Below are 24,536 nucleotides of genomic sequence, written 5' to 3'. Positions count from 1 at the left end.
GGCCTTACTAAGCAACACACGTTCAGACTGGGTATCCCCCCCCCCCCAAAAAGCCAGGAACTAATGGAATCCTCATTCATTTAGCTGGGGCCTGAGGGAACCCCAGTGCCAACAGAGAGATAGATTCTTTTTTTTATTTTTATTTTTTATCCTCACCCGAGGATATTTTTTCCATTTTTTTTTTTTTTGTACAGATAGAGTGGGAGGGAGAGAGAGAGAGAAACATCGATGTGAAGGGACACATCGAGTGGCTGCCACCCGCACGACCAACCAGGGCCGGGGACAAACTGCAACCGAAGTACGTGCCCTTAGCGGGAACCGAACCCAGGTCTCTCCGGACCGCAGGCCGACGCTCTAACCGCTGAGCCAAACTGGCCAGGGCGAGAGATAGATTCTTAACTGGTCTTCAGACAGAATGAAACCATAACACTGCTTGTCTCTGGGTGTTGGGCCTATAGGTAGTAAAGTTTTTAAATTCTAGTTTCCAAACTTTCTGTAACAGGATGTATTACTTTTATAATGCAAAGAGAACTCTAGCCAACCCCATTCGAGGAATTTTTTACAAGCCTTTGGCATGCACTGAGATGGGAAGTCTTTATTTTTTTAGTGGTGGGTTTGGTTTGGGGAGTAAGAAAGTGGTCAAGTAGGGATTGAACCTAGTATTAATTTAGGTTCAAAAGCTAACAAATAAGGAATGCCTATAAAGTAAAAATACTTTGGTGATTGTCTCTGAAACTAAAGGCAATTTGAAAAGAAGACGTCAGAAGACATTTGTGTATGAGTTAATCTTTGTAATAGGTAGGTAGCTGCTCCAGCTGCTTCTTGGATGGGGGCACACGTCTGAATGTGAGCTGGAAGGTCGCATTCAGAACAGCAGGTCAAAGCCGCTAGCCACTGGGGCCAGTCTTCTTGTCACTCTGTTCATTTTGTTTTTCTAACCTCAAGTCATCCAGCCTCATTTTGGATCTGAGTGCTGAGGTTAGAATTTCATATCTTACAATTTATAGCAAACACCAAGACTCAATCAATATTTTCACTTAATGATATTTATAATCAAGATTTAAGTCTATTTTAAGCCAAGAAAACAATTGTCCTGCACAAGGAGGCATTGTGGTTTGGGGAGAGGACATGTGCTTTGGAGCCAGACAGACCTGGCTTCTGATCTCAGTTCTGCAGCTTACTGTGTTGTCATAGTCAACTTCTGAGCCTCAGTTTCCGGATCTTTACAATGCGCATCAACTACCAGAACCTCAGGATATGGAATTTAAAATGTATGCAGGTAACATATTTACCTCCTCATAGGTACTCAGTGTGTGGTAGATATAATGATTACTGCAGTGACTTCTCGTACAATACAGCTATAAACAGAACCTTTACTCTTGAATTTGCTGTTTTGCCCTGTTAGAAACCTAACCATTGTTTATGTCTTAACCATAACATGTACAACAAAGCAAATGCCCAAGCTTTCTTCACTCCGTGTAAAATGTCTCCTTCCTCTCAAACGATATTTTCATGCCGTGTGCAAGCATGAGGACGCGCAGGACTATTTTGTAAGAGCCCTGAGTCGAGCTGGATCATGCATTTCGTGAATGTGTGAGAGTAGGAAGAAAGCCACTGGCTCGTAAACTCCTCTGCCCCTGGGGTCTGGACTGGCTGGTGAGCTCAGAAAGGCAGAGGGACTGCTGGCTGTCCAAGGACTTTCAGTAAACAACCCTGGGGCATTCACAGACGAGACTTCTGTCAATTCCTTTTCTTCTAGAACTACCGTCACATCCCCTAGATGACCCACAGTCCTGTCAGTAATCACCACACAGGGCTGGTTAATTCGGTCCAGGTAAAAGTAATTGCATTCGTGTCAGCCAGTCCAGTCAATCTGAGCCTCTTGCTAGGGCCTGCACTATGTGCTTATATGCTCTGATTTTTTTTTTTTTTGGCAAGTACTTAACACTTCAACATAGACTGTTTGTGGATGCCAGGCTGAGGTTGGGATTTCTGGCCATCAGCCGTTCCACATCGCCACAGGCAGTCCCACTGAGAGTCTATCTGTGTGGAGAATGTCCCTTTCATTTAGGCACCCACCTGACAAGGGACTGGTTTTTGCTTTCATCTGTGTGCTTCTGTGACTTAGAGTGGGTGGTGGTGGGGCCCAGGCAAGCCAAGAACCAGCCGTGGTGGTTGTGAGCCATTGTGGCATTGGTGACATGGCAGGTGAAGGTGCTGTTAGGCAGAGGAAGGGTTCGGGGAGCTCTGTGTCCTTTACTGTGAATCCTGACCTCCAAGTCACTCCTTATAGAAAGTGGTGCCGATAAGGTGTGTGCGCCATGGAATCCTGTAATGGAGAGAAAAGACAGAAAGGACAACTTTCTCTTTTTTTTCAATTACAGTTTACATTCAATATTATTCTGTATTAATTTCAGATGTACAATAAAGAGGTTAGGAAACGATGTACTATACAGAGTGGTTCCCCACTGCTTTGAACACCCACCTGGCCCCATACATATTTATCTCGCTATCACTGACTACATTCCCTGTGCCGTAGTCTCCGTCTGTAACTGCCCATTTGCACCGCTCAATCCCTTCACCTTTCTCACCCAGCTTTCCAGCCCCCTCCCCTCTGACAGCTGTCAGTCTCTTCTCTGTATCTGTGAGTCGGTTTCTATTTTGTTTGTTGGTTTATTTTGTGAGGGACAATTTTCTAACAACCTGATCCCTCTGTGACGCAGGAAGTACAGTTTGGACATCATAAAATTAAAAGATGCTTTTACAAGAGGAATGAATCCTATATATTGATCTTCCTGGGGTTCTAATTGTGCTTTATAGAGTAATTAAAAAAAAAGATAATTCTAGCCCTAGCCGGTTTTGTTCAGTGGTTAGAGCATCATTGCGAGGATCAAAGAGTCAAGGGTTTGATTCTGGTCAAGCGCATATACCTAGGTTGCAGTTTGGTCCCTGGCCCTGGTGTCCCCAGCCCTGGTCGGGGTCATGTGGGAGGCAACCAATCGATATTCTCTCTCTCTCTCTCTCTCTCTCTCTCTCTCTCTCTCTCTCTCTTCTTCTCTCTCCCTCCCTCCCACTCTGTCTAAAAGTAAATGGAAAAATATCCTTGGGTGAGGATTAAAAAAAGGATAATTCTATTTCCTTAGGGTTGCAGTGTTTAACTGGTGTGCCACAAGAATTTTTAAAACATGCAATACCTGACTAGTCAGGTGCACTGACCTCTGTTCCCTTAGATTTTCAAATTAAAAAATGATAACAGCCAATACAACAATAGCCGTCCAGTGTGAATGAATCAAAATTATACCTATTTTTTTGTCAGATTGGCAAAAAGATATATTTTGGTGTGCCACAGAATTTTAGTAATTTGTGTGTGTTGTGAAATGAAAAAGGTTGAATATCGCTGCCTTGGAGTGTTGCATAAATCAAAATTAATACAGCCCTGGCCGGTTTGGCTCAGCGGTTAGAGCAACAGCCTGCGGTCTGGAGAGACCCGGGTTCGGTTCCCGTTAAGGGCATGTACCTCGGTTGCAGTTTGTCCCCGGCCCTGGTTGGTCGTGCGGGTGGCAGCCACTCGATGTGTCCCTTTCACATTGATGTTTCTCTAAACTCTCTCTCTCTCCCTCCTGCTCTATCTGAACAAAGAATGAAAAAGTGTCCTCGGGTGAGGATAATAAAAAAAAAAAAAATTAATTAAAAAAAAATAAAATAAAATTAATACAGATTTTTCTATGAGTTATTCCTTGCACTTTTCTACATCAGCATCTGTACAATGAACCCTTTTTCCCCTCGAAAGAAACCCATGCAGACATTTCTGTGGAAATGTATACGCTAGGAGAAAAACGGCATTAGAGTCACACTTGCTGCTTCCAGCTTATGAAGCTCAGTGTCAGGCCGTCTGCCTGGAGCACACAGCTCCTGTTGGGTGGGGCCTGCGTGGCCGCGGACACTCCCACCTCTGAGAAACCGCTCCCCTCGCTCCAGCCCAGAGGCACCTTCTGGACAAGGGGCCACTCAGAGAAGTTCGAAACCTGGCCCTGGAAGACTGCCTCTTTTAAATAACCAAGGGGTAGTCCTGGCTGGTTTTGCTCAGCGGTTAGAGCTTTGGCTTGACCGAAGTGCCACGGGTTCGATTCCGGTCAAGGGCACAGGCTCGGGTTGCACATTTCCCTGACCCTCACCAGGGCTGTGCAGGAGGCAACCAATCAACGTGTCTCTCAACATCGATGTTTCTTTTTCTCTCTCTACCCTCTTCCATTTTACTCTAAAAAATAAAAAAATCAATAGAAAAAAAAATTTCCATAAGGGGGAAAAAAAGAAAAGAGTGTAATTTTTAGCAAGAAAAGAAAAAAATGACAGATTGCTGTGTACTCAGGTTATTTCTCTGGGCACTAGACATGTCCACAGAGTCACTTACACATCTCCTCTCCTGGTCTTGGAGTCTGTCTGTCTCCGCGGAACACAGGAGAGTCGAAGGGGACCCGCGGCACCAGCCCTCTCTCTTTCGGACCAGTTCCTGGCAAATCCCCTGCTTCGTCCGTGTCCGTGGTCTCCGCTGCCCCACCCTGCAAAGTCATGTTGGCTTGAATTTAACAATATTTCTCCTCTGGGCTTATGTCTGTATTCACCAAATTTTGAATTTAAAAACCTACGTAGTGAGTATGTCAGAAAAATAAAAGCAACTTTTAAAAACATGGCAAAAGCTGTATCTCACTCATCCTCCTTATACATGTCAGGAGTGGAGAGAGAGCTTGAGATCGAGACTCGATGGTTTCGTGATGTTCCTCCCGTGGTGTCGGTAGAGACATTTCGGCATTGAGCTCTTCTCCCAGGCCCGTAAAATCAGCCTCTCAGAGATGTCTGCCTGGAAAGTAGGTGGGTGACCTTCTAAGACTTTCTTCGTTGGTCCAATAGGTGATTTGCCCCAGCATCTTCAAGTAATGATCAACCTTCTGCGTTGTGAAGATAGAATCAAGCTGGTAAGAAGAGACAAGAGTGGCAAGTTTGATTTTTAATTGTGAAATTTGACTCATGAGCAATTGGTATGGTGGTGAGGGGGGTGAGCTGTTATGTTTTAGCAAATTCTCCTAAATTGTTCACAAAAGCCAGAGGGAAGTTTGCTCCTCAGCACCCAGAAGGTCCAGAGAAGGGATGTATCCAGTCTCTAGGTCAGCCTGTGCTAAACTGGCATCTTCGTTCTCTGGATTTTATTATCCACTCATTTAACAAACTTGAGGTGGGGTCTCCTCTGAGCCAGGCACCGACCCTCGCGTTCGGGGGATGAATGGGCTGTGGCTCCTGTGCCTCAGAATCTCGCCTTAATTCCTAAACTCCCCGGAAAAGGCAGTAAGCAGAAGTCCTTGATCTTGGTTGGGCGAGGAAAGGGGGCACGACCCGAAGGCAGGCCAGTGAAAGCGTGTCTGCCGTGCAGGCCGTGCGCTTGGAGAGCGCCTGGGCGGAGCGGGTCCGGTACATGGTGGTGGTGGACAGCAGCGGGCGGCAGGACACGGAGGAGAGTATCCTGCTGGGAGTCGACTTTTCCAGTAAGGAGAGGTGAGTCTGATGGGACAGTGGTCCCCTTCTGCGATGGGGACAAGAACTGATGCTGAGAAAAGATTTCCATGGTCCTGTATCCTTGGGAGATGACAGTGGGGTGCGTGACGGCAGGTGGCGGGGTGCCCCGGAACAGGAGAGCACGGCACGGCATTCCAGCTGTCGTGTGCCGGGTACTGCGCTAGATCCGTCTGTTCTCAGAGCCCAGGGTCTACTGCGAGGATGGAAAAGTTACTCCGTGCTTAGAGGTCCAACACTGGGTGCTATCGGGGGTGCTCTAGAAGAGGGCACCACAGCCAGGAGGGCTTCCTGAAGGAAGTGTCAGCCATGGTGAACATCCAAGTAAAAGCAGCCAGCCCAGTAAGCAGGGAGGACGTCTCGCAGGCAGACGGGCCCATGTAAGAAGTGGGTGCTTGATAGGCATCCTGTCAGCTGCCTTATCCAGTATTGCTATCCCATGGCTTCCCAAGTACTTGGAGACGGGCCTGGGTCAGAGGCTTAAAGAGAGGTTTGGAATTTCCCAATAACTAGAAGCCAAGTTCGTTATTGCATAGACTCTATTATTTGTGTGAAATGAAGGCAAACGGCTTTTCTTACATCTAGGATAAGTTAATACGTGTGAGATCATTGCAAAGCCTGGATTTGTTAAAACTAGATTAAATGGACACCCCTTAGTCATCATTCATTAATCTACTCATCCATTAAGCACACAGTTTATTTGCATTCTCCTGTGTATGAGGCAATAGGCTAGGCCCAGGTAAACAAAGAAGCATAAGTGCACACACTTCTCGACCTCAGAGAGCCTGTGAGCTCGGTGAAGAAGAGAGCCATAGACAGATGCTAGGGAGATGGGCTCCGGGTGCAGAGATGTAAGGGGTGTGGGAGCACAGGAGAGGGTGAGTGGAGAGGGGCCAGGCCAGAGGCCTTGCAGCAGGCACTGGCTAAGCCAGATCGTCAAGGACGAGTGGGCTGTTGGGCAGGTTCAGGGGTAGGATGTGTCGGTTTGGGGCCCTGAGGAGTCTCCTCCTTGCCTTGCCCTAGCACTGGCAGCCAAGAAGCTCCAGGAGCTCTGAGTCTCAACCCAAGCTGTATTTTGCAGTTCTGCAAAGGAAATATAATTAGCCCATCAAGAATGAGTAGGACTGCAGGGTGGGACCTGAGAATTGGCCTAACACGAAAGGCTCAGTCTAATTTTCCCTGAAGGCCTTGAAACAGATACAGAAGCAGAGGGTGGAAGAGTCCAGCACAGTAGACGCTCCGGGGGAGGGGGGGGCTGCTCCGTGAGCCCAGAGCGCCCTGTCTGCAGTCACAGCTCGTAACATTACTCCCTGGGCGGGCTGTTAAGTGGTAGCAGAGATGTAAGCTGGAGATCCCTGGAGGTTGTCGGAGCTGGCCTTGGCATGGTTACAGCGGTTTCTCACAAGCCGACTCTCTCGAATTCCTGAGGAATGTCCGTAATAATCTGAGGAGCCCCTCCGATAAAGCCCTTTCATTCCCTCAGCGTGTTTCAGCGGCGCCGGTCTCCAAAGTATCGTTTCACTGTGAGGACGAGCAAAACAAAAGCAGATTAAGCGAGTTCTTAAAACAGCAGCTGCACAAAAGAGACAGAAACAGAGGTCTGGAAAACAACCCCAGTAACGGTGTTGGCACGCAACCCTTCCCCTGCACCCCAGGACAGGAGGCTGGGTTGGCTGCCACCACTTGCCTGTGTACCCCAGGATGTGTTTGGCCATGTGCCAGGAGTGTGCCAGCCGTTGGTGGCTTCGCCCCTGCTGCCGTGAGGTTGTGTGGTCAGCTGGTTGCTCCTTGTCCCCTGAGACCTCATGTTTATGGAGCTGCAACCACACCAGACGGTGGGGTCAGAGTACCTTGTGACTGTCTCCAAGAAGGGGTCACTGACAACTCCCTCTAGTGGGGCCATCTCAGCTCGTGTCTTCTAGAATTCAGTGGTGAGCAGTCCCTACAGACAGTCTAAGAGCTTCTCCCAGACACACCCAGCAGCCAGACCCAGGTCAGGGGCCAGTCCCCTCTGTAAGCTGAATGGGCTGGTAAAGACACAGGGACGTCTGTGTGTGAGCAGGTGAACCCTAACCCTAGACATCTCTCTCCTCCTACGTAGTAAAAGCTGTACTATTGGAATGGTTCTCCGACTGTGGAGCGACACGAAAATCCACCTTGATGGCGATGGGTAAGCAGATCCCTTTAAAAGTTCCTTTTCTTCATTGTAAACTCTGAAACACGAGTTGGTTTGGGCATCGCTGGTTAATCGTTAACAATAGAATCATGTGTGATGTGGCTGTTGCTTGGGTGAAGGAATACGGCCCTCCAGTGAGCCACACAAGGAAGGGGACCTTCTGGACATTATGTAAGGCAGGCTGGGTCACGAAGTAGCAGCGGAAGCAGAAGGCAGGAGATCACTGCTGCGTGAAGTTCATTCATTCACTGGACTTAGTAAATGCGTGCTCACGATGTGCCCTCCATTTGAGGCTGGGCCCTGAAAGTTCACAGATAAACCTGCCACAGCAGGAGCTCGCAGTTTTGGGGGTGCAGGGACAACAGTGTTTCAGGCGCCGCTGTGGGGGCTGCAGAGGAGGAATCCTTTAGTTCATCCTGGGCAGGTAGATGAGAGGAAGGGCCATGGATATTTTCCATGCAATTCCCAAAAACAGGATTGATGGGCTGCGTGGGGCAGAATGTAGCAGGTGGGTCGGGCGGTTGCAGGAGCAAAAACAAGATGGTGTCAAATGCTGTCATTGCCTCTCACCTTTTGCTGGGTTAAAACCAAGTCTTCCAGAATTGAGAGCCGAGCTTTCTTTTCCCTCCTTGCTTTGCCCTCATCTGATGCAGCCAGCCTGCAGTCGCCCATCAGACGGCGTGAGACACACTTGTCCTCAGAGTGTCCCGGTGGGCCTGCCCCATCGTCTCCCAGTGGTGTGTTTCGAGGGTCTGATTTCTCACCATGGTATGTTTTTGGTTTTCTCTCTCAGCGGGTTCAGCGTCAGCACAGCAGGAAGGATGCACGTCTTCAAGCCTGTATCTGTCCAGGCCATGTGGTAAGTGTGGTTTTAGGGACTTTCAAGTCCTTAGAAATAGTTTCCTAGCTGACAACTTGGCTAGAAAACCCCCTTCTACTTTGAAGCTCATTTGGGTACACTTGTTTTGTGTGTATAACGAACTATGCATAACAAAGTTCACCGTCCTGACCGTTTTCAGTGTGAATTCAGCGGCATTGAGCACATTCACATTGCTGCGCAGCCATCGCCTGCCGTCGTCTCCAGAACTCTTCCATCCCAAACAGAACTCTGTCCCCACTGCACTGACTCCCCGTTCCCTTCCCTCAGCCCCCGGGAACCTCTGTTCTACTCTGTTTCTGTCACTTTGCCTGTTCCAGGCCCCTCATGTCAGTGGAATCAGTTGTCCTCCTGTGTCTGGCATCTTTCTCGTAGCATAGTGCTTCCAGGGCTCCTCCCCTTCCTTTTGAGGCTGAAGAATACTCCACCGTGTGGGTAGACCCCGTTTCGTTATCCACCCATCTGCTGATGGGACTTCTGAGTTGTTACCAGCGTTCAGCTGTTGTGACTGCAGCTGTTGTGAACATTGGTGAACAAAGTATCTGCTTGAGCCCCTGCTTTCGGTTCTTTTGTGCATATTCCTAGAAGTGGCATTTCCAGATCACGTGCTAATTTGGTGGTGAATTTTTTTAGGAACCACCAGACTTTTGCACAGCAGCTGTGCCATTTTACAGTCCCACCAGCAGTGTACAAGGATCCCAATTTCTCCACAGCCTAGTCAGCACTTGGTGTTTTCTGTTTTTTTTTTTTTTTTTTCATAATGGCCATACTAATGGGTGTGAAGTGGTGTCTCATTAGGGTTTGGATTTTCATTTCCCTAATTAATTAATGTGGAGCATTATTCGATGTGCTTATCGGCCATTTGTACATCTTCTGTGGAGAAATGTCTATTTTTGTCCTTTGGTGACTTTTTAATTTGGTTGGTTTCTGTTGTGAGAGGTGTGTGGTTTTTGCATGTGTACAGTTCCTCCTGACAAGTGTCATTCCAGCATAAATTCACTTCTATACCTGGCACAGAGCAAGCATTCCGTGTGCTCCGTGAAAGGAAGGGCGCTCTGCTAGGCACTGAGCATCTTGGGAGACAGAAAGTGGACTTAATTCCTACCCATGTGGAGTTTCAAGCTGCAGAGGGAGGTGGCTATAAACACAAGACAAAGTCCTATGTTACACCAAGGGGTGCTGTTCTCACGGGGTGCTGGGCCTGGATAGGGCCTCCCCGGACATTGTGCCTTAAGGATGAGGTCACTGTGGGTCAGGGCTGCATTGGGCAAAAAAGTCACTCCAGTACTTCCTTGAACCTGGCACACACATCTCAGCCTCCCTCGTCCTTGGAGGGTGACACACACCACCCGTGCAGCAGACTCAACAGTCTCGAATAGTCTGGAAAAGGCTCAGGGGAAGCCGGTGGTGTCTGATGAGAAGACTTCTGCCCATTGTTTCAAAATAATTACTTTTTTCTAGGACAGCGGGAGTTACAGGGAATTCTCCCACGGGCTTCATGTTTCCCTCTCCTGCTGCTCACTCCGCAGTCCGTCCAGGGTCACTTTGGGGAGATCGTGGAACAGTAACTCTCTAGATGTCCCAGATGTTTCTCTGTGTCCCTGGATGAGTTTTTAAAAATCTTTCTCTACAGGCAAGTAAAAAATAGGCCCACGTGCTTTTCCAAAATTTCAGAACCAGAACTAAGTTTAGTAAACAGCTCACGTCTGTTCCCTCAGCCAGCCTAGAGGTGGACAACTGTGTACCACTGGGAAGAGGGGCGAGGATCGCAGTGGGTTTCACACCATCATCAAGCTGTTCTCTGCTAGCTCTCCACCCTCCAGCGACACCTGACATACCCCAATCACTGAGAAGTTCCCAACGTGTGTGTGTGTGTGTGTGTGTGTGTGTGTATGTGTATTCATTCCTCCCCCCAGGGCCTTACAGTAAAAACCAGAAGACCTACTAGACAAATTCAAAAAGAGCTATAAGCACTTTTTGTTAAAAAAGTAAATTTTTTTCAACCTGTATTTTTGTTAAAAAAAGTAAAACAAGAATGACTAAATTGACCATTATGACAGGCATTTATAATGTTGTTCCTTCTGTCCAACCGTGTTCCCTCTTCTCCTGTTGGTCTCTGTACTAAAATGACTTTCTAGAACTCGTTTCCTTAGGAAATCTAAGCTGTGAAAATGCTGATGGGAGGGGCCGGAAATCAGTTGCCAGGATGCAGTGAGGGGTCCCTGCTGCGTAGATAGAATGGCTCTTCTTTCAGCGGCTAGTCTTGATTGTAGCTCCTGCCTTTAAGATGACCACAGCCTCGGAAGTAGAACTTAATTCTTGGGAGCTGATCAGTGGACTACGAAATGATATGTGAACCAGCCTAATGGGGAGAATAATGAAGTTTTTTTTTGTTTCCTCGTTGGGAATGGTGAAGGATGTTCTGTCTGCTCTTGGGTCAGTGTGTGTGTCACGGAGACGAGCTGCGTCCCCTGGCACGCTGGGGTCCCCAGTGTCCAGTCCTTTAGGAACTGCCCTTCCCCGCCCGTGGAGGGGGAAGCCCAGCACTCCTTGAGCTCCTGACCCTCCCCCCCCAGGTCGGCGCTGCAGGTCCTTCACAAGGCCTGCGAAGTGGCCCGAAGGCACAACTACTTCCCCGGGGGCGTGGCCCTCATCTGGGCCACCTACTACGAGAGCTGCATCGGCTCGGAGCAGAGCTGCATCAACGAGTGGAACGCCATGCAGGACGTGGAGTCCACGCGGCCCGACTCCCCGGCCCTGTTTGTGGACAAGTGAGTGCGGCGCCCCTCCCCCACCCCACCCCCACGCGGTGCCTGACTGTGTCCACACGATGTCGCTTCTCCTCTGTGCTCCTCGGACCGGGGCCCCTTCTCCCAGAACCGGCATTTCACGCAGCGGTTCCTGACGTGGCCTACGGGTAGTCTTTGGCTGGGGGAAGGGTCTGTGACCACCACCTGCCTTTGGAAATTATAGACAAATTTGGATGTGAATGCGTTTCTGGGGACCAGCTCCATAGCTTCCATCAGATCTCACAGGAGCGTGTGGCCGCAGCCCTCACCGGCCCCAGGCAGTGCTCTGTGGTCTGGTTCCTTTCCAGGTTGCCATCGACTTCATCTGTAAAGCCTCTTCCTCTACCCTTTATTTTGTTAATTTTAATTTTCAGTAACAGTTGATATTCAGTATTATTTTATATTAGTTTCAGGTGTACAGCAGAGTTAGACATTTATATAATTTACGAAGTGCCCCCCCCCCCCAACATTTCCAGTACGCACCCGGCACCACACACGGTTATTACAGTATTATGGACTGTAGTCCCTGTGTTGTACTTGACAACCCTGTGACTGTTTTGTAACTACCAGTCTGTACTTCTCAATCCCTTCCCCTTTTTCACCCAGCCTTCCAAACCCCCTCCCGTCTGGCCACCTCTTAGGAGTATTATGAATGTGACATCTGGTTTCTTGGGTCCCAAAACACAACCACACCAACATGTGATTCGCCATTCAGCCTCTAAGGCCGTTCAGCCTCAGCCACACGGGCTGAGGGCAGCCTTAGAGGCTGAACGGCCACCAGCAGAGCTCACGTGGCTGGAGGCTGCACTGAAATCAAGTCTGTTCCAGAAGACGGAAGCAGCTCTCCCCTTCTCCTGGTTGTGTCCCTTTTCCACAGTGTTGTGTGGTGGATGCCACGTTTAAGAGGGCTGTGGACAGAGGAGCGACCTGAATGAGGGGAGGCCCAGAGCCACGTGACATGAGGCCTCCAGAAATTACGAGAGGGTGGGGGAAGTGCTAGCTGCCTTTGGACATACGAGGGGTCGTCACGTGGAAGAAGGAATCGCCTGGTTCGTGTAGCCTTTAAAGCAGCGGTTCTCAACCTGTGGGTCATGTCCCCTTTGGGGGTCGGACGACCCTTTCACAGGGGTCGCCTAAGACCATCGGGAAACATTTCCGATGGCGATTCATAACAGTAGCAAAATTACGGTTATGAAGTAGCAACGAAAGTAATTTTATGGTTGGGGGTCACCACAACGTGAGGAACTGTATTAAAGGGTCGCGGCATCAGGAAGGTTGAGAACCACTGCTCTGAAGTGAGAGCCAGGATTGATGTGTAGAAGTTACAGGGAAATACATAGATCTTGGTGCCATGTAAGGAGATCGTGGGCGCCAGACCCAGCCAGGACTGTGAGCTCGCACAGGACTCATCCGTGTCTTCGGCAGAGCCTGCAGAGCACGGTGGCGTGGAGATGTTACGCCGGTGGCTCCAGCATCATGTACTGAGTCTGATACTCTGCAGGACCTGAATGAGGAGTGCGCTTTCCACCCGTGTGCCCTCTGATTTGCTCCACTGGTGACGCCTGTGGGAGTTCTGGACACAGAGCAGGGCTTCCCTGTTTCTCTCCCCCACCTGCTGAGGACACGTGAACCAAGAAGTTACCTGGGAACCCAAGCCATGTTCTGTCTGGCCCAGGAGCGCCGGGTGTTTCTGTAAGCTCCGAGCTCAGGCGTCCGATAACTCTGCACTTACCTAATTCTCTCCAGGCCAACGGAAGGGGAAAGGACGGAGCGCCTCATCAAAGCCCGACTCCGGAGCATCATGATGAGCCAGGACCTGGAAAACGTGACCTCCAAAGAGGTAGGAGAGCTTTTCCCCAGCCGGCCGAGGTCTCGTGGCGTCCCTCTGTCCTGTCGCCACACCCGGTCTTCCTCACCGAGATCAGTGCACCAGCTCTCGGAGGCTTTTTCCTGCAGGACTTAGCAAAACGAGGACACGCCTTTGAGTCAGACTCCAGTTTGAACCCAGCCCTACCACAGGCCAGCTGTGAACGTGGGCACATTTCCTGGCTCTCTGAGCCTCCAAGACCTTTAGTGACAATTCCACGAGACCTGGAGGTTGCACCCAGCAGCAGTTCCTGTTAGCACCCTCTCCTCTGCCCCACGTCACCTTACCGGTCGGTCGCTAACCCTGGACTGCTTTCCTTCTGCCTTTTGCTGTTTCTCAGGATCACTTTTTTTTTCTCTTTGGTTGTTTTTTGTCCAAGGAATGCAATGAATTGTAATAATAGCTTAAACCAGGTAGATCTAACAGGTCGAAATGGCCATACAATCTTTTTATTTATTAATACGTGTAAACATCCTATTGTGATACCTTCCAGAGCAAGATGGAACTGATTTGGGGTTTCCACTGTCATGTATTTGATACTTAATTCTAAAGGTATAAGTGCTTTAAACTCATAAAAGATCCTGTGGGAATCAGATTTCTTATTTGAAATAATGAACGACCCCCATTTGCTCTGAAGCTGAGTCTCCTGCGTTCCCGCCACCCACGGCCGTGTGCCACGTGCGTTGGAATGCAAAAAACACCTTTTCTGAAAACAACCGTGGTTGGCGCTGTGGCTTTGCGTCTGTGGAGGGCAGCAACTGTTTTCTTTAACAAATCACTTCCAATGTTTCCCACTCCACAGATCCGTAATGAATTGGAGAAACAGATGAACTGTAACTTGAAAGAATTCAAGGAATTCATAGACAACGAGATGCTACTTATCCTGGGACAGATGGACAAGCCCTCCCTCATCTTCGATCATCTGTATCTCGTAAGAGGCACAGTACATGTCAGGGTCTGGCTTGGGAAACATAAATCGGACCTTGATTGTTTAGAGCAAATCAGAGAGGGGAAAACTTGAGTTCCTGGAGCCTCGATCCTGACTTTTACGGGTACTCCCCTCTGGCCTGCAGCCTTGTGGTTTGCTCTGCAGCCAGATGCTTGCGATGTGGCTCCTAGCTGGGCTGTGGGGAGTCGTTTGAAAGCTCTTTGGCATAGTCAACTGGCAACCGCCTGCAGACTCTTGCCGTTCTTTGCCTCCTTCAGCCACTAACACACAGGCCCCATCCAGATACCTCCAAATGGTTTGCGGGCTAAAAACCCCCAGTTACTAAAGGGAGCATGCTCGCCAAACCCCAGAATTATGCCTAGGAATCCCGAGACACGAGAAGCAGTACGGAAGGCAAACTAGACAGACACCTGAATGCAGCTTCCCCTCTGTGTGTCCAGGCAGCCACTCCGTGCACTGCCCCCAGAGCCCATTGGAGGAACAAACAGGCCCTGGTGATGCAACCTCCTTCTCTTGCTCAGATTTTCTTAAAGCTGTAAATCTCCATAGAAGGCAACTGGCAAGTTTTCAAAGTCAGAGAGACGGTAGAGGAAGGCACGTTACTAAAATTAGAGGCAGCACAGTGTAGTCATGAAAGTCAGCCCCGCCAGGCCAAGTTCCCACTCCCCAGCTGACCAGCGATGTGACTGGGAACAAGTCTCTGCCTCTTTTTTTCCCCTTCATTCTGTACCCCGTGGAATGATTATGAGGATTCAGTAAAATACAGGTTTAAGGCACCAAGTGTAGTTTCTGTAGGCACTAATAAATGGTAACCATTATTAGAGCAGAAATAACTTCCTGGGAGAGTTGAGGGAGAGTATTTGCTTTGGAAGGCATAATGATTTTGTTCTCTGCCTGTAGGAAGAAATTAGTAACCCTCCAAATGCGTATGTCGTGATATATATTTAATGTATTTATAGATATCAGTCTATATATATATATATATACACACACACACACATATACATTCACACACACTTAATGTATATGTTAAAATGTGTATAAATGTGTGGGTTTGAAGCCTGTGTCTTGAAAGGTATGCGGGAGTACTGGGCTCTTATCTCCCTGAGAAGTTGATGGTTTTCCCTGGTGGAGACAGAACGCAAGGCACCTCCAGCACGTCTTGCCACTAGGTGGCGATCACGGCAAGAGGACACTCACAGCCTTAGCGAAGCGCTATTTTTCAGTGCGGTTGGTGCTTTATGTCACTTTTTCCATGAGAGATACCAAAGGAATTTTTATGTTTGAGCCTCTCCCTCCAATATGAAAACCCAGCTTGCACACACACGTGGCCAGCCCCATCAGGGTCCCTGAAGCCCCTGCCTCCTGAGAGTCTGCCCTCTTGGGAAAGGAAATGTATAAGGAAGACTATGCAGGTTTTTTTGCTCTTTGTGATTCTATGTTGTTTGCATTTCCTAAGAGCAAAGTGATGGTTTTTTTCTTTGTTCTTTTCCCTCCGTGTTCTTTGCATACTCAGAAATGGAGGGTTCATGTTTTTTTTTTTAAATACATTTTTAAAGTATTAAATTAAAACATGTAAACATATTGTAGAAAGAGGAAATATGAATAAGTTTAAAGAAGAAAATTAAAGGCATTCTCAGTTTCACAAATCTAGAGGTAGTCACAGTTAACATTTTGGTATATGTTTTTCTATCTTCGGGGGATGTGTATATAACTTATTAAAAGGAAAGAACCACACTGTTTATGTTTACATAGTTTTGTGTCCTGTCCTGCTTTAATTTTTTTTTTTTTTTGGTCATGATGTGTTTCCCTGTGTCATTAAATATCCTCTAAAAGTATGAGTTATCTTAATGGCTCCATCATAGGGATCCATCATAATTTATTTCACAAATTTCTCCTTGTTGGACCTTTGGGTTCCCACTATTTTGTTATTATAAATACCTTAAATGTCCTTGTACATAAATCTCTGCAAATTCTGGGTATTTCCTCAGAGTAGCTTTTCGTAAGTGGAATTTCCGGGTCAGAGAGTGGGAACTTTGTAAATATTGCCAAAATACTTCCCAGAAAAGGTAGACTGATTCCTGCTTTAATTAGAGGTGTGTGAAAGTGCCCTGTCCTGAGTGGGAGGCCAGAGGGCACGGCCTCTGGTGAGAGGCCCCGCTGGAGTCTCAGGAAAGGAAGCGGTGAGAGGGAGCAAGTTTCTCTGAACCTGCCCTTCCCTTGTTGTGCTGACCTGCCTCGGGAACCTGCTTCGACACCTCTGTGCTCTGAGGCCAGGGGCCCGTGAAAACACCACCACCGCAGGGCTAGCGTCCCGGATGCAGTCTGAGGCCGACACGTGACACTCACGGGGGTTTGTGTGATCTGTCCCCTAGGGCTCTGAATGGAATGCATCCAATCTGGAGGAACTGCAGGGCTCAGGGTGAGTCTGCTCCCCTTGTCTTCCCTTGTCCTTCTAGGCAGCCTAGAAACCCTCAGCTCTGCCACGAGCTCAGGCCAAGCCTGTGCCACCTGCCTGTAATCACCTGCACCCGGCAGCCAGGCCGATCCGCATAGCTAGGCAGAGGTGCCTCAGAGCGCCACTCCTGAGTCATTCATGCGTTTTAGACTTTTCTGGGGCTTGTGTGATGGCTTATGTCCCCAAGAAGAATCCTAAATCACAGTCCAGTGGTATAGACACTGCCCTGGTGTGGACCCACCTATCAGCTGGGCCAGTCAGCACCTCTGATCCCTGGACCACTGCTGGTTCTATCTGAGCCTATACTTTTGGACCTGGAGGGAATCTTGCAGCTAAATAAATACTCGGCATCGGCAGAAACACATGCCTGTCTTAGTCTGAGAAACACCCAGCAGCAGGAATAAAAAAATGTTTAAATCTAGACCTTCAAGAACAGATGTCTGGACATTTTTTTAAAAGAAACAACATAGCCACAAAATCACCATCCCATGGGCCTGACATGATGGCACCCTTGAATTACTGCATTTAAAAATCAAGACTAAACAAACCTTAAAATATATCTTTAGAACTACCGGTTAAGATGTGTTCTTTCAAACAGAAAGTATTCTTAAAATGTAGGGTGAGGCTGTCTGTGCTTTCTGTTTTCCTGGGAATAAGTAAATTATTTTTAAGGTATTTTTAAAGTATTTGTAAGTGTTCACTTTTGAAATCTATTTGAAGGTATTTTCAAACTCCTGAAATTATTTTGGTCTCCCAGGAATATAAGTATTAAGTTTAGAGACCTACAAAACCTGGTTAGCAGACACTGTTAGCTATTTATTTATTTATAGCCTGCCTGCTTCAAAAAGGATGTAAAGCAGTTTCCAAGGACATAAATAATGGACAGATATAGTCTACTTTTTAACTATTTAAAAGTGGAGACTTTGTTTTTCCTTAAAGCCTCTGTATGTTCATAATAATTATGGATTTTGAAACTTTGAGTTTTAAAATGTATTTAAGTAATACATGTATCTACTTTCCAGAATTAACATTGCTCACAATGCTTTGAACTGTTCTCTTTTTATATTTTTGTAAAGAAGTTTGTTTTTTAATATAAGTAGAATACATTGTCATCATAGAGATGGCATTTAGAAAATACCAAAAAAATTTACTATTAAGAAAAAAACCATCCCTGGCCGGTTTGGCTCAGCGGTTAGAGCTTCGGCCGGCGGTCCAGAGAGACCCGGGCTTGGTTCCCGCTAAGGGCACGTACCTCGGTTGCAGTTTGTCCCCGGCCCTGGTTGGGTTGTGCGGGTGGCAACCACTCGATGTGTCCCTTTCACATCGATGTTTTTCTCTCTCTCTCTCTCTCCTTCCCACTCTATCTGAACTAAATATGGAAAAATGTCCTCGGGTGAGGATAAAAAAGAAAAGAAAAGAAGAAAACAGAAGTCCTGCCATAAAAACATATACACTTTATTAATGTATATTTGATTTTTTTTTCTCTGTTCAGTTTTATGTACTTTGTTTTTTATAGTTCCTCATTCTGGTTCTCCAAATTTGTTCTTTTTTATTTTATTATTTTTCTCGTTGCAGTGTTGACTACATTTTAAATGTCACTAGAGAAATAGATAATTTTTTCCCTGGCTTATTTGCATATCATAACATCCGAGTCTATGATGAAGAGACAACAGACCTTCTTGCCCACTGGAACGAAGCGTACCATTTTATAAACAAAGCAAAGTAAGTGGGCGAAGAAGCCAAAGAAACTGGTCTGAGGGAGAAACTGGCAGATGCTGGGTGGGCAGAAATTAATGGCAATCCCAGACACAGACATCTCCTGTCTTAGGGAGCCTTGGCTGTCTAATGGACCTCTGATCTCAGACCACAGGACCCCTGGCACTGTAAAGACAAAGTTATTGCTCTCCAGGTGGGGACCCGAATGAGCCTGTTCTCTCCCACCTGTCATTGATTGTGACATCTGACCCCAGTTTCATCAGCAGCACTGGTTCTGATTAAGAATCCAACACCACATGGGCACTCTTGGGAGGCTCTGCCTGTGGGTATTGCTGAGCCAAAGGAGCGAGAAGAGAGGGCCAGGTTGTACGCAGACTTAGAGCACCTTTGGGACTGCTTCCTCAGGGAAATCTACTCAGGCAGATGCCCTGAGCTGGGACTTGCCTTCTCCACCTGAGTCAGTGCGATTTTTCTGTTTGAGCAGAATGGGATAGACTGCGAGCCAGTCACTGGTTTCACGCAGCTTTTGTCCTCACCTTATCCTCCTACAGAACAACTCTGTCTTACTGCAGTCAGGAATGGAATGAGATAGCCCTTGGAAACCCCATCCTCTGCTCTGCCCCCCTCCAAGGTCAGAGCTACATAACCTGTCCTTATAGTTGGTTTGCACCCCCCGGGGGTAGACTTCAGCCCGGCAGTCCATAGAAAAAGCTCTGAGGTTTGGTGACGAATGTTAAGCCCGAGGTAGGAGAAATGAGTCTGCTCGCACCCGACAGGCTGCCTACTCTAACGGAGACAGGCAGGCAGGTGGGCTCACCTCCCGTACAAATAAAGCTTGGCAGATGCCGCCCTTTCCAGCCTGGTGTTCCCTCACCTTCTTGAACAAGCCATACTTCGAGCAACGCTGTGTCTGGCCTTGCCGTACCTGTTAGGCCAGCCACTCCCGGGCCAGCACAGCCTCCTGCGTCCTAGGGCCCATCTCCCTGGCTTTTCTCTTGGCCACGTTGGTGGTATGGCTGCCCTCGCCCTGGCTCCTTGACCCTCCTGTCTCCTGGGGGCCTTGCGGCTTCCGGTTCTCTGACTCGTTTTTCTGTGGTAGCCCAGTCCCCGTCTCCATCTGCTGTAGCTGCTTAGGTAGCTTTTGCAGATCTCTCTTTTGCTGCCCAGTTGCTTCCCGCAAAAGGGTTTTTGGTCTCAGCCTATCCCAGAGCTGTGGGAAGGTTCTCACTTTGTCTCTGAAGTCAGCCCGATTTGGGAGCTCTCCCTGCAAAACTTGCTGGGCAAGGACAGAGTTATCTTGATTTTCCATTGTGTGCTAATTGATTTCCCAGTAAAGTGATTTCCTTCAGAGGGGGTGTGGACAAATACTGCGTAAACATTTGGGCTATGGCATAACTTCAGGGTTTAAAACAGTCAGTTGTGTAAAAACCCTAGAGAATGAAGTTAAGCTTTTCAAAAACTCACCCCCACCAGGAGGAACCATTCCAAGTGCCTGGTCCATTGCAAAATGGGCGTCAGCCGATCTGCTTCCACGGTCATAGCCTATGCGATGAAGGAATTCGGGTGGCCCCTGGAGAAAGCGTACAACTACGTGAAGCAAAAGCGCAGCATCACACGCCCCAACGCCGGCTTCATGAAACAGCTGTCTGAGTACGAAGGCATCTTGGATGCGAGGTGGGTGCCTGTCTGCAGAGGGTTGGCAGGCCCGCTCGGGAAGCCGCCATCCACATCTAGCAGTGGCTTCCGCAGCCAAAACCCTGCTGCTGGGGGGGTGGGGGACCGGTTTGAGAAAAACAGCTATTGTTTGGCATTTGATTAGTGGTTTCCAGGAGGGATCTGTTCTGATTTTGTTGGCACACACAGCTATTTTGCTGCAGGAGGGAACGCTGCCTAACTTCCAGTCCAAGGCACGACTTCGTGTGCGGCACGAGCACGTGGATGCCCCGTTTCCTGAGCATCTGCTACGGGCCGAGCGCGGTGCCAGGCTCCGCCGCAGGGCAATTTCACGGACTGCAGAGGCAGACCAGGTCCCCCCACTGACGAGCTGGGCTACTTAGGGCAAGCTCCTCAGTCTCCCCCAGCCTCCGCTTTCTCTTCCTGAGTAGAGAATCAACGCCCACCGGGTAGGGTTGCGAGCGATGCATGAGTACCGCACAGGTTCATCTCTGCAGACGCTTTGCCAGACCTGGCTCATAGCTAACAATGATGTCGTTTTTCATATTTTTCTAATCCCTACCAGAAAAAGGTCTGCAGAGTACAGGTTTTCCCCATTTCCAGGGGAATCAGGAACTGACGCTTGAGGTGAACTTGTCCCACATCAGAGCCAGTGGACCGCAGAAGGGGGCACATGCCCCGGTCCCCTGGCCTCCAAGGGCTCTCCTGCCCCTTCAGGGAGGGGTTCTCCGGTCGCCCAAGGAGGGTCCCTGCTGTACTCTGGGACTCACTTTCTTCCTCTTCTCATTCTCCTCAGTCTGTAGGAGGCCTCCCCGGGTTATTTCTGACTGGTGTTGTGAGGGAGCCACAGGCTGTCTTGGCCTCTTAACCATGTTTGGGGAAGCAGGCTCGAACGGGGTCCGGAGGACAGCTCCTGACATCTCCACTGTCAGCCCGAGAGAGGCTGGACAGACCCCAGGCAGGGCTGAGGGGGGGCAGGGGGAGTGTGCATCCCTTAGCTCTTCGGCCACTCACTCCCACCAGTGCCCACTGTGGCCTGTCTGGGTCCAGGCTGGGTTCAGAGGTGCAGTGGTATTGACCTTGAATCGCAGCAGCCCCCTCTCAGGGCCCCCTTGGCCTTGCCCAGAACATGCACAGGAAACAGTCATGAGTGATCGTGACACTCGCTCACATTGAAGGACAATAGCAGATCCTTACTTTACATTTAATTTTCTCTCCTCTTAACCCTCGCAGCCTCATGATGTTGGTATCGCTCTAGGGTTTGTGGAGGTGACTTCTTTACCTTCACTGTAAGCCTTTCTCTTTTCTTTTTACCTTGATGTTTCAAAAATGCATTTAAAAAAATAACACCTTACTATTAGAAGACATATTTTTAAAACTGACCTGTAATCTCTCCGACCTAAACAAATATTTACAGTTTTCTGAAATCTCCTCGACTTTATTCATGTGCATTATGTGCTTACATTGGTATAAATATATATTTGTATAAGTATGTATATTGACAGATGGAGAAACTGAGAGATGGCACATTCAGTGGCACTGAGTGGTGTGACCGGATGAGATGCAACACTAGGATCATGATAGCATTTCAGGTCTAGACGCCCTTCACATATCTGTCCCCTGGTCGTCACGTGACAGTCCTTTCCGGCTTCTCGTAAGGGCCACGATGATTCTGGGTCCTAGTGCTGTTTTCTCTCATCCTTTCATTTCTTGGGGGCAGATGAACAGGGAGAGGCTTTACGTAATGAGTCCCCAGCGTCCACCGGAGCCTGGAATGTCCCTTGCTGGCTCACTCCTTCCCCTCTTCCCAGGAACCTCTGGGCACTGGCCTCTGATGACCTTCCTCTGCCCTTCCTCCCCCAGCAAACAAAGGCACAACAAGCTGTGGCGTCAGCAGACTGAGAGTTGCCTGCAACAGCCTGTGGATGACCTCGTGGGGTCTGGGGACTTCTTGCCAGAGACCCTGGATGACACCCCGGAAGCCCAGCTGTCCTGCTTGGATGATGCTGCCCAGCCTGAGTTGCCAGGCACCAGGTCCCCAGGAGGAGGAGGACCCTCTCTCTCCTGCTGTTTCCGGCGGCTCTCCGACCCCCTCCTGCATTCCCCCAATGACGAGACTGGCAGCGTGGTCCAGCTGGAGGATCTGGAGAAGGATGCTCTGTTGGAGGAAGCAGAGGCGCACAAGCCGGCCAGACCTCTCCAGGAGGGCCCTGGACTCTGTGAGAAGGAAGTGAAGAAGAAACCAGAGTCTGGGAGCCTGAAAACCCAGAGTGGCCCCTTGCCACAGGTGGAGGAGATGGACAGGGAGGAGGCTCCAGGAGTAGGGAGGTGGGGGAGGTCCCCAACCCAGCTTGATAAAAACCTGCTCAACCAGGAAAACCTAAACAACAACAACAGCAAGAGGAGCTGTCCAGATGACTTTGAGGTAGGTGTGGGACCAGCGCATGCGGGCAGCAGACCCCGGCACCTCTGACCTGTCCCGCACCTCTGACCTGTCCCGCACCTCTGACCTGTCCCGCGCAGCAGCCCCCCCCAGCCACCTCTGCTACTTCATCCTGCCAGCTCGGCAGTTCTCACCCCCAGCGCCGGCGGGTTGGTTTCAGAGAGGGATTCTGAAGGCTAATTGGGAACGTATACCTACGGGGATTGGGGTTTACAGAGGACAACACCAGTCCCTCCGTGCCCTCGTCACCCCACACGCCTCCGTCACTTCTGGGGCGGGGCTTCCAGCTCTCTTTTTTCCTTCTGTTAAATGTCAACGATATGCCGTACCACCAAGCCTCAACACTTCTCAGTATGCGGCCATTCCTAGTTCATCACAGCCCCACCCACTCTCTCACACCCTAGTTTTGAACCGTGTATACGTTGTTTTATTCACAAATGCTTCAGTATTTAACATAACCACAATAGCATCACCACCTCTAAGAAATTGATAGTAATTCCCCAACATCATCAGATGTGTGGATTTGAACTCAGAGTCTGTTGCTAAACTCCACTCGTTTCTTTCAGCTCTCATATTCAGTGGGTCATCTGCAGTGAGGTTTTAGCTTCAGACAGGCAGGTGGACTCGGAAAACCATGAACCATCTGGCCTTTTCCCTCCTTGAAGTGGCTCCCTTTTATTTATTCATTCATCAGTTGTTCGGAGTGGAGGCTGGGTTCGTGAAAGGGTGCTGTCCTCACTCTGCTGGCTCACCGGGCCTGGGGCGCGGAGCCTCATTTCCCTGGCTTCGCTGCCCATCCCCCAGGGCAGGTGTGGTTCTCAAGTGAGAGAGAACACTCCGATGTGCCGTGGGTTTGTCGTGATGTTATGCACACCAAACTGGAAAGTTAGATCTGCCAACATTCAAATTATAAAACGTATTCCAAACCAAGTGTTAACTCATGAATTTCCCCCATCACTCAGACAACAAATACCGTAAAGCTAGATGATTTACGACCTTTTGGTCCAGGATCACGGTGCCTCAATTGGTCCGAAATGGCATAGCTGTGAGTCGTAGAATGATGAACACCGAGAAGCTTAGATACGAGGGCAAATGAAGGACACAGCCCTCCTTTCCTGGCCAGAATCTCATTGAATGGGTGACTTTATCTAGGGAGACAAGCTTCATTCATTTGTTCAACACCTGTTTAGTAACACGTTGATGAGGGAGTCCAGCTGAGAGTAAGACAGCTTAGTGTGCGTCTTACAGATGCATGGCAGACATGTAAGGATGTAATGAGAACGAATGCAGGTGATTCCTGGTGTGGGGAGGGGATGAGTAGGAGCCAGCCATGAAGAAGGCCAGGAGGGCAGTCTTTGGGCTCAGAGAGTGGCAGGTGCCAAGGTGTTCCCTGAGGGCAGAGAGCTTGGCATGGTTGCAGAGCAGTGGTCTGAGGTGTGTTTGGCCAGGTGGCCAGGTCACGCAGGGTCTCCAGGCATGATGGTAGGGCTTTAAGCAGAGAGTGATGCGGCTCCTCAGCTGCAGTGTGCAGGCAGGCTGCTGGGCTGAGGGTGGAAGCAGGCACCTGAGACGATGGTTCAGAGACAGGGCAAGGGCAGACATGCACAGCTGGGAGGCATCTGGAGGCAGAGCCGAGGCATTGGGTCCTCTGGGAAGCCTTCACTCTATGGCAGACTGAGCTCATCCCTCTCTGTGCTGCCTCTTTTCATGTGGTTTTTCTGGTCCGTTTCCACCAGCGGCCACTAGCCCCTCTGCGGGCAGGGACTGTGTCTTGTCCACAGCCCCTGTACTCTATACAAGTCCTGGCATGGGACAGGTGCTCCCTAAATATGAGCTGGGTGAATGAATTCTCTCCCACCCTAAGGCCCCACAGGTTCTGAAAGGTACTAAAATCTACCATCGTGGTAGATTTCACCATGTTTTAAAACATTGGGTTGTAAAGGTCTTGGGAGAAATGAACAGGTAGACACTTTGGTTAGAGCTTCAGAAAAATCCCAGGGTCCAAAGTTCAGGCCTTACCTT

The 24,536-nt window shown here is 49.0% G+C and overlaps 1 protein-coding gene and 1 non-coding gene across 6 annotated transcripts in view; one reads left to right on the top strand and one right to left on the bottom strand.

The window, feature by feature from the left end:
- The window catches only part of SSH1 (slingshot protein phosphatase 1), a 55,656-nt gene that overhangs the window by 26,922 nt on the left and 4,198 nt on the right, over positions 1-24,536 (top strand). For 3 of the 5 annotated variants that reach the window (XM_036276183.1, XM_036276184.1, XM_036276185.1), the window contains 11 exons: positions 4,909-4,973; positions 5,426-5,547; positions 7,667-7,735; positions 8,535-8,600; positions 11,195-11,389; positions 13,154-13,247; positions 14,077-14,205; positions 16,599-16,645; positions 18,257-18,403; positions 19,871-20,071; positions 21,935-22,496. In XM_036276183.1, the coding sequence (XP_036132076.1) occupies positions 4,909-4,973; positions 5,426-5,547; positions 7,667-7,735; positions 8,535-8,600; positions 11,195-11,389; positions 13,154-13,247; positions 14,077-14,205; positions 16,599-16,645; positions 18,257-18,403; positions 19,871-20,071; positions 21,935-22,496 (1,697 nt within the window). Of the gene's footprint in view, positions 1-4,908; positions 4,993-5,425; positions 5,548-7,666; positions 7,736-8,534; positions 8,601-11,194; positions 11,390-13,153; positions 13,248-14,076; positions 14,206-16,598; positions 16,646-18,256; positions 18,404-19,870; positions 20,072-21,934; positions 22,497-24,536 lie in introns of those variants that run through there. The other 2 variants (XM_036276186.1, XM_036276187.1) reach the window with 2 other exon arrangements.
- LOC118640465 lies at positions 10,532-10,594 on the bottom strand. The gene has a single exon (XR_004961383.1). It is a non-coding gene; the product is annotated as a U7 small nuclear RNA (small nuclear RNA).

Source organism: Molossus molossus, unplaced genomic scaffold, assembly GCF_014108415.1.
Source record: "Molossus molossus isolate mMolMol1 unplaced genomic scaffold, mMolMol1.p scaffold_m16_p_22, whole genome shotgun sequence".
NCBI classification, from domain to species: Eukaryota; Metazoa; Chordata; class Mammalia; order Chiroptera; family Molossidae; genus Molossus; species Molossus molossus.
This window is presented reverse-complemented; position numbering and strand designations above follow the sequence as displayed.